General features: G+C 35.2%; 2 protein-coding genes across 2 annotated transcripts in view; one reads left to right on the top strand and one right to left on the bottom strand.

The window, feature by feature from the left end:
- The window catches only part of LOC108661232 (OTU domain-containing protein DDB_G0284757), a 7,932-nt gene extending 5,337 nt beyond the window's left edge, over nt 1–2,595 (top strand). The window contains exons 6-8 of the mRNA XM_018117249.1: nt 741–843; nt 2,177–2,233; nt 2,352–2,595. Coding sequence (XP_017972738.1) covers nt 741–843; nt 2,177–2,233; nt 2,352–2,395 — 204 coding nt within the window. The 3' untranslated portion in view covers nt 2,396–2,595. The remainder of the gene's footprint in view (nt 1–740; nt 844–2,176; nt 2,234–2,351) is intronic.
- On the bottom strand, nt 2,956–5,107 carry LOC18612251 (probable UDP-arabinose 4-epimerase 2). The gene is made up of 9 exons (XM_018129967.1): nt 4,979–5,107; nt 4,607–4,720; nt 4,395–4,502; nt 4,196–4,287; nt 3,957–4,098; nt 3,776–3,870; nt 3,556–3,685; nt 3,329–3,473; nt 2,956–3,241 (listed from the first exon to the last, which is right to left on the bottom strand). Exons 1-9 carry the CDS (start codon nt 5,105–5,107, stop codon nt 3,003–3,005), a joined length of 1,194 nt encoding a protein of 397 aa, XP_017985456.1. The 3' UTR covers nt 2,956–3,002.

The following is an 8,548-nucleotide window of genomic DNA, read 5'->3' as shown; positions in this document are numbered from 1 at the left end:
CTCTCTCTCTCTCTCTCTCTCTCTCTCTCTACTCTTTTTTCCCTCCCCTGTTTCTATTTTCTTCCTTCATTCTTCCCCTTCCTCTCGTCATTCTCCCTTTACACTCCTTTTCTCTCTTCATCCCATCTTTCAAACCCATTCTACATCAATTTTTGTATTAGTGCTCTGTGGAGCTTAAGTTTACAGTGGAAATTCATATTTATATTCGGGTTCTATGAGTATGCTTGCTGTAAATGCTAAATACTTTGGCTTATATTTTTGAAGCAGCTTTTGGACTATTGGAATGTTGAAACCTAGAATTCTCTCCCTAAAGTATTCCATCTTTCTTCCTCTTTTCTCTTCTCTGTCAATTTCTTGACCCATTCTTCCCTGTTCTCCCTATTTCTCTGCTTATCCTCCGTTTCTTTCTCTATCCTATCTTCTCAAACCTGTTTTTCATCAAGTGGCTGACGGAGATAGATAAAATTAGTTGCACACCCACGAGAATATGGTGTTTAATCTATAATATTTGCTGTGAGATAGATATGAAAGTTAAAAGAAAAGGCCTTTCCTTTTGTGTCTGGGTTCTGTAATCCTACTGTAAAACTCGTTGAAATGCTTGCATGCTATTGTTTAACATTTTTTAAGTAAACTTTATGCATATATGTTTAATTCGGAAAAGTCCCCTGTACAGTATTTGCTTATTTTTCTATTCTATCTATTAGCTATTTGTTCAAGTTTTCAGCTTTTAATGTTGACCTTTGTGGTATCAACTGCAGTTTGGAGCCAAAATTTGTCTTGTCACCTCTTTTCGTGACACTTGCTATATTGAGATCATGCCCAAAGAAACAAGTCCTACTAGAGGTAAATATTATTTCTATATCTTGCCTGAATTCTCTTGCGGCTATCCGTTCTATTACTTGGTAAAAAATTTATTTCTTATTAACTTTTAAATCCAGCTTGTTGTCTTCTCTTATAGTAGTTCTACTTTGAGTAGTGGTAATGACAATTGTTAAATGAGTGAAGCAGCTAACAATAAGAAATTGTCTTTTTATGTGACCATCAGTAGTTATAGCACGTAGAAGATATGGTTAACCTATCGCACAGCCAAAGGTTTGTATGCTTTCTTTTAGTTTTTAATCAAGCTGAAGCTGCTCAAACAGGTTTTTCCTGCTGTCAAGCCTACACAAGCTTTTACTAGCTCGGGCTTAGTAGAAGTTAAAATAATATTCATTTGGTAGAAATATTTTAACATCATTTTGAAATAATATCAATCAATGTTGATTATCTGAATGTGTTGGGTGTCCACCCCATAATTTATTCAAATACCACATCAAAAGGAATGCAAGCCAGACCCTAGCAGTTTGTGGACCCTACCCTGACTATCTGAGCGTGTTGACCCTACCCTTGCATCAAGGATAGGAGGTTAGTCCCCATCCAAAGAGCTGTGGCAACCATAAATATTGCACTTCTGGTCTTTGTTTATGGAAGATGCTAGATACTTGAAATTATAAAAACTTCAACTAGTTTTCAAGACTAAGTAATCAATGCTACAAACACTAGTAATGAACTGCAGGAATTTTCGGAAAAAGTTCACAGTAGGTACATCAATATGGCACAAAATGACTGCAGAGAAGAGCAAATCCTGAGAAAGAAACTGGCAAATGCTCAACAAAGAGGGTAGAGGTGTGCTTTATTAAGTTCCATTAATAAACCAGGCATACAGGGGTTATGATACCTATTAAATGAGTGCTTAAATATATGTTCAATCAGCACATCAAATTCAAACTCGACAAATTTTCAAAAGTTTGAAAGTACAGGATGGATAAATATCAAGCAATAATAGGAACTGCTGTAGGTGATACTCTGCTGTGTTGCTTTGACATGCATGTCCTTAGTCAACCATATCAATTAATAAAATTGGTGGTATTCAATTGTTGGTTGGATTTGTTTGGAACCTTGTTAATCTTTTGCATAAAAACTATATACTAGTGCTATCTTAGCAATCATGCCTTCTTTTGTTCTCTGATCAGAAGTCCCAACTACTGATCCAGTATCTATACACAGCTGTCTGACTTTTTATCAGCTGATGCTAATGTTTTAAAAGAGTAGTCTTTATCTAAGTTGCTTGTTTTTCATTTAATTTATTTGTTTTTTACATTTCTGTGGGGCAATAAACCATTGTTGTGTATTTCAGAAGTTTGGCTGAGCTTCTGGAGTGAAGTACATTACAATTCATTATATGCAAGTGGAGGTGAGTCCATTTTTCTAGTTTCATTTTTTTTCTTTTCTAGACTTTACCATTAACTTTATTGTTTCTAAGGCATTAGCCAAATTAACAAACTCTATCCCTACACTGATTATGTTTACAGATGTTCCCACCAGAGCACCAAGAAAAAAGCATTGGCTTTTTTAGGTTTAAGGCACATTCAGACCATTTGTGTATCTGCTGTACCTACAATCACTTTACCTATATACTACCTTAAGAACTACAGTCTGTTATTGTAATTTTATAACAATATGATTCACATCTAGCTCTTTGATAACTAAAATTTTTCTTTGTATACAAATAATTGGTGATCACGATGATATAGGAAGTATTGATTGTGCAGTCTCTTGGCATGTATCCTAATTTTGTGGCACTAGCAATTAGTTCAAAGTGGTAAGCCAGAATGCAAAGATGGGGCTTGGATCGAAACTATATTTTTCTGATATGATAGGGTAGCTGATACCAATTATATCCTGATTTAGAAGGTACCTCCCCCTATACTGATGCTGAAAGTAATGTAGAAACTAATTCTGATATAGTATGGTAGATACTAAAGAGTGCTCATGATTTTTCGTTCTGTATGTGGACAAAATGACATGCTGTGGCCTCAAATTATTATTGAGATATTAGACAAATTATGCATTTTGGTCAAGCGTCAACATAGCACTAATTTGCAACCTTCATTCATATTTTCCAAGTTGTACAGAAATGGTAGAAACCCCTAAAGATGAATTGTCCCTAAATGTCATGAATTTTAACTCACAATGGTAGGAGGGCCATAGCCATTGACATGTGAATTTTGCCATCTCCATGCAATCTGTAAACTGATCTGAAGGTTGGTATGTTGGGCTGTCCAGTTAAGCTCACGCCTTATTTTCGAAGGATCACTGTAAACTTCAGCATAATCTCCTGGTCGCCGGCTCAGATATTCAACATTGATATCTTTGCCTATGGCCCTCTTACATGCCTCCACAAACTCTTTCACTGATTTACCTGTGAAAGAAACCATTACTTTATAGTGACAAAGGAAAGGCAACAGCAATATTGAACAAAACGGGAATTGTGTAATTTAACAGCAACCTTGTCCTGTGCCAACATTGTAAATGCCAAGTTTCCCAAGTTGGGCATGGGCCAGAGCTTTGACATGAGCATCGACCAAGTCAGTAACATCTATATAGTCCCGTATGCAAGTTCCATCAGGTGTTTTGTAGTCAGTTCCTCTTATCTAAAACCATTTCCATCACGAGAGTGAGTTACATTTTGTATTTTTGATGTTGAGGCAGCATGGCTTTGAAAAAGAAATTCACCTTGAGTCCTGGAATAATCCCTCTCCCAGCATCAAAACAAGCACCAGAAATCCAGCCATGCTCATGCAGTTCAGCTCGGGGGGCTTCGCCTAGTCTTCCTTCTGGGTCTGATCCAATCACATTGAAGTACCTGAGAACAGTTATATTACTATCTAGCAGCTGTCTATACTTCTGGAATGCACGATGATGAACATTGCAGAGAAGGAAATTGACTGCCTACCGTAAGATCATGACAGTCATGCTGGTGGTTTTGGAGAAGTCGATGATGATATCTTCTGCCATCTTCTTAGCTTTTCCATATGGATTAATTGGAAACTGAACCAAGTATGGTTAAAGATACAACACACATGCTTAAAGTAAACTATTAATTACACCAAGAATTTGGTAAATGAAGATTTTACTTGAGGAGTTTCTTCTGTAATGGGCATCTTTTCAGGCTCTCCATAGGTTGCGCAAGTGCTTGAATATATAAGTGTGTTCACATTGTGTCTCGCCATTGCCTCTAAGATGAGCAAAGTATTTGATGTAATATTATGATAATACCTGCATCATGCGATCAATCTATCCTTGTTAATACTTTTGCTCCCATTAAGTACTATATCATTTACATTTGGATCTCAAGTAACAAAACAAAGAATACCGAAGAGGTTCAACAGTACTTTCACCAACATAAGCAACTGCAGCAAAATGCATTACAGCAGTGAAGGCATTTTCCCTGAAAATTCTATTGACCTGATCATATTGGCTCAAGGAAAACGTCTTGAAAGCTTATATATTCATATAAATATTAAACCTTATTAATTTACAATCATGACCAAGCGAATTAGATTCATCGATACGGCTTTTGCATTCCCAAGGTCAGCATGTATGAACTGAAGTCGTCCCAACTCTGGAAAAAGATCTTGCAGAATTTTAATAGCACCCATATTTCCTCGTGAAAGATTATCCTACATATTTTTGAGTCAATAATCAAGAAATTAGAAAAATTCATGAGCAATATAATTTCATTCAAGTATATATATATATATATATGTAACACGCATGCGCATACCACTATTGTGACACGGTATCCATCTTTGAGTAGTCGAAGTGCAGCATGAGAACCGATATAGCCAGCTCCTCCGGTCACCAGCACATGCGTTACCCCTAATACATGACGAGAGAACTGGACATGTAAGGAAATACCACTTGCTACAATTAGTTCAATCTACAAAGGAAAAATGCTTACAACATAGTAAAAGTGATGATGAATGAGATCCATATAACAAGGAAGAAAACAAAACAAGTAAATGATATGCCCCCAAGATGATGATTTATAATACAATTGAGTGGTAAGTATACTGTTATGATACTCGTTAGCAAATTTTATGAAAAAAATAAATAAATAAATAGACCTAATTAATTTCGATAATCATAAACGTACATATTTGGCCTTAGGATCCATAAAACCAGCTGACTCCCTCAGTAGGATGATGCAAAACGTCATGAGGACAAGGGCCATGAGAATTCTACTAGAAAGATCATTTTTAACTTTTTCATCCATATAATCCATGCTTCAACTATAACCTGCAAAACCCAAAGATGTTTTTGGTTAGAAGAAAAGAAAATAACTAGTTAGAGTTATATTATAATACTGCTAGTTAGAGTTAGGTTATGAATAGGATTAATCTATATATATATATATATATATATATATATATATATNAATATATATATATATATATATATATATATATATATATCATTTAGATTTGTTTGATCTATACACGTTTATAATATAAGAGTTCTCTCCTTCTAAGACTTTCAATCATCATCCTTCACATCAACCCCAAGTATTTAAACCTAAAGCTTTTACCAATAAATAAGTATGAGAGAGTGGAAAAAAGGGATAAAAAATATATGGATGGTTTCAAACCAAGGTAACCCTTTTAATTTAGGGTTTAATTAAATAGCATTTAAAATGCAGGATCCTAATCAAATTTGAAGCTAAGTTTACTAACATCAAATGAAAATAGTATGGTAAAGTACTTATTTCACGTTGTTTCTCTATCAGTATTTCCTGCATGCATATATGAGCAAATGGAAATGATCCTGTACAAGGGTATAAAGAAAATATTCAACTTGTCATCTAGTTAAATATTCCTGTGCAGTATCTTCAATTTTCTACAACCTAAAACTCAAATAAAGCACGGAAAGAGTGTGAAAAGAGTAAGACTCTTAAACTTGTTTACCTCACTGATTGTATAAAAGAAATGAGAGAGTAAAGTAAAGCTAGGAACAAGCTCTCTTTAGAAACTGATCAAGTAGAACCAAAAACATGAAAGAAAAACGAAGAAGAATATGGGGAAAGGCTTCAGTCGGAAAGAATGGAGTAATTAAACTTGAAAAAGAAACAAGTAGGATTTTATTAATAGTGTCTAAAAATAGACGATATTCGAAAACAAAAGCAAAACTTGAAAAGTTCATCGCTGAATCAATGAGTTGGGACAGCGACAGCAATTGAAAGGCCTTGGAAACCACCATTTTTTATCCGTAAGAGTGGAAAGAGGAGAAATTCTGGTCCAAATTAAGCCCTGGCCTCAGGGGTGTGTTCGACTTGATAGGAAAAAGGAGGGTTAGCTTAGGCTGCTGTGACTCGCATGCATATATATATGCCTAGTCACCTTCCACCACACCCACCTCCTTTTCCCATGTTTTCGGCCAACATATGGCTATTTTCTTTTTCCTTCCATGCGTTTTCTATTTCTCCATTCTCATTGTCTTTCTATAATTTCTTTTTCTTTTTTCTTTAATTGAGAGGGGGATTGGGTTAATCTTCTCCCAAAAGAAAATTGCTCTATCAATCGAATTATCTCATAAAATAAAAATAATATACTTATTAAGAAAATTTTACCTAACATTCTGTTCAAATTAGGTGAATATGTCATGTGATTATTACTTTTTCTCTAAAAAGTTAATTTAATGTGATATGTGGTCAAAGATGGCTTATCTTGATAACCAAGGGTTATTATTTTAGTTTTACATGTAATTAATTTTTTTTTAATTTTTTTAACTTGGCCTCAAAATATTGTGAAACTTATAATACTTATTAATTAAACCTAGTGTCATGAGCCAATCTTGTATAGGGTCATAATAGGGTAAAATTGTTTAGGAGATTAATTCTTTTGTGCCCTCATAGAGATGTCCCCTTTTAAACATTTTTTTTTTGAAGATTAAAGTCATTTTCATTGAAGTAGGGTGAAATCCCCTATGTACACAAAAAGGAGGGGACTTGGCTATGGGAAACTTGGTCCAAGTGCCCTTCCTGAAGCTTGGCGTACAAAAAAGCCAGTTGAAGTCAGAATACTATACAACAACAAAATATATACATTAGTCAGACTTAGAAAGTTAAAGCCACCCTCAAACAGCCTGAAAGGGCGAAGGGACAGCAAGAGTGAGAAACATTACCATTTTGGATGTTTCTCCCTCTTACAAATCCATACACAAACAGAACAACCCAATAAAGCTGACAGGCCTTAACATGCAAAAGGATCTGCACCACAACATAACAGCAAACTGAATTCAACATAGTCAAAAGCGTACTTAATCACTTAAGCAGTTATGGGTACACACAAAGCAGATCGTGGGCTCTATCAATCCCTGATTTGGCAAAGTTATCAGCTACCACATTACCTGACCTTGGAGTGTGTTGAATCATCCAGTCAGCAACTTTGTCTTTAAGGGAAACCATCTGAAAGATGAGTTGCTGTAGCTTCCATCGGGTTTTCTCGGGGTGTGTCATCCACAAGGCCACATTCTTGGAGTCTGATTCAATGATAATACCAACAGAGTTCGCCCATGAAGAGGCAGTAAACAAAACCATAGCCTCTCTCACTGTAAGGATTTTGGCAAGGTTAGCATCTCCCCAACCTGCAAGTCCCCTTTTAAACATTGTAATGGCATTTGGTGACATCTTGGTAAACACTTGTTAAGTCTTTAGGGGAAGATCCTGTCTCACACAAAGTTCCACATCAAAAAAAAAAAAAAACTCCCAACGAGGAATAAGGGAGGATGTCATATTCTTAAAGAAATGAGCCATAAATCCTACATCAGCTATGTATTAGAGTGATATTATGCATATAAAGGTTCACACCACTTTCAACTTGTGAAGCGCCTTTTGTAGAACAAAATCGTGAGGCCAACGGACCAGTTGATGTGAACCGTGACACCTAGTATATAAATTTTAATCGAGTCTACTAACCCGAACCCATTAAATCTTAAATTTATCGATTTGGTTTTCTTGATTCATGTCATGGCTACAGGTGGTTTCAGTGTAACTACTTTTCTTATTTTTCAGGTGACAATTACCCATTCTAGATAGTCAAAATGTGTTCTTCAGCTTCACCAATTTTTCTAGAAAAGTTTCTTTCAAAACTTCTTCATAGTATTAGTACTTTGAACAACTTCCATACCCAAAAAACAAGTCATTAGGCCCAAATCAATCATTTAAAATACTCTCATTATCTGAGACTTGAACTCCATTACTGATTTTTCTTCTAGACCAATCATTAAAAAATCATCCACATATAAAGCAACAATAATCGCTACTAGACCCTTCACTTGTTTCACATAGAAAGTGGACTCATTCATACTTCTTTTGAATCCTTGGTCCCTAAAATACTCATCAATTCTGGTGTACTAGGCTCTCGAAGCCTATTTTAAGCCATACAACGCTTAAGTTAACTTGCATACTTTGTTTTCAAACCTTACCTGCACATATCCTCTGGTTGTTCAACATAGATATCTTGACCTTAACCCACTAAATTTTAAAATAAATTTAAGCCTATCATAACATATTATATCTTAGTAGATCAACCCAATAACCCAATATTGCTAATTAGCTATTGAATATAACATGTTATATCTCAGCTGTCCAGCCCAATAACCCAATATTGCTAATTAGCAATTGAAGTAGTAAATAGAAAATAAGAAGAGAGCTTCCTTAGGAAGCTAA

The sequence above is a fragment of the Theobroma cacao genome, chromosome 1, assembly GCF_000208745.1.
Source record: "Theobroma cacao cultivar B97-61/B2 chromosome 1, Criollo_cocoa_genome_V2, whole genome shotgun sequence".
NCBI classification, from domain to species: Eukaryota; Viridiplantae; Streptophyta; class Magnoliopsida; order Malvales; family Malvaceae; genus Theobroma; species Theobroma cacao.
The sequence above is the reverse complement of the archived record's forward strand: the minus strand, read 5'-3'. Positions and strand labels throughout refer to the sequence as shown.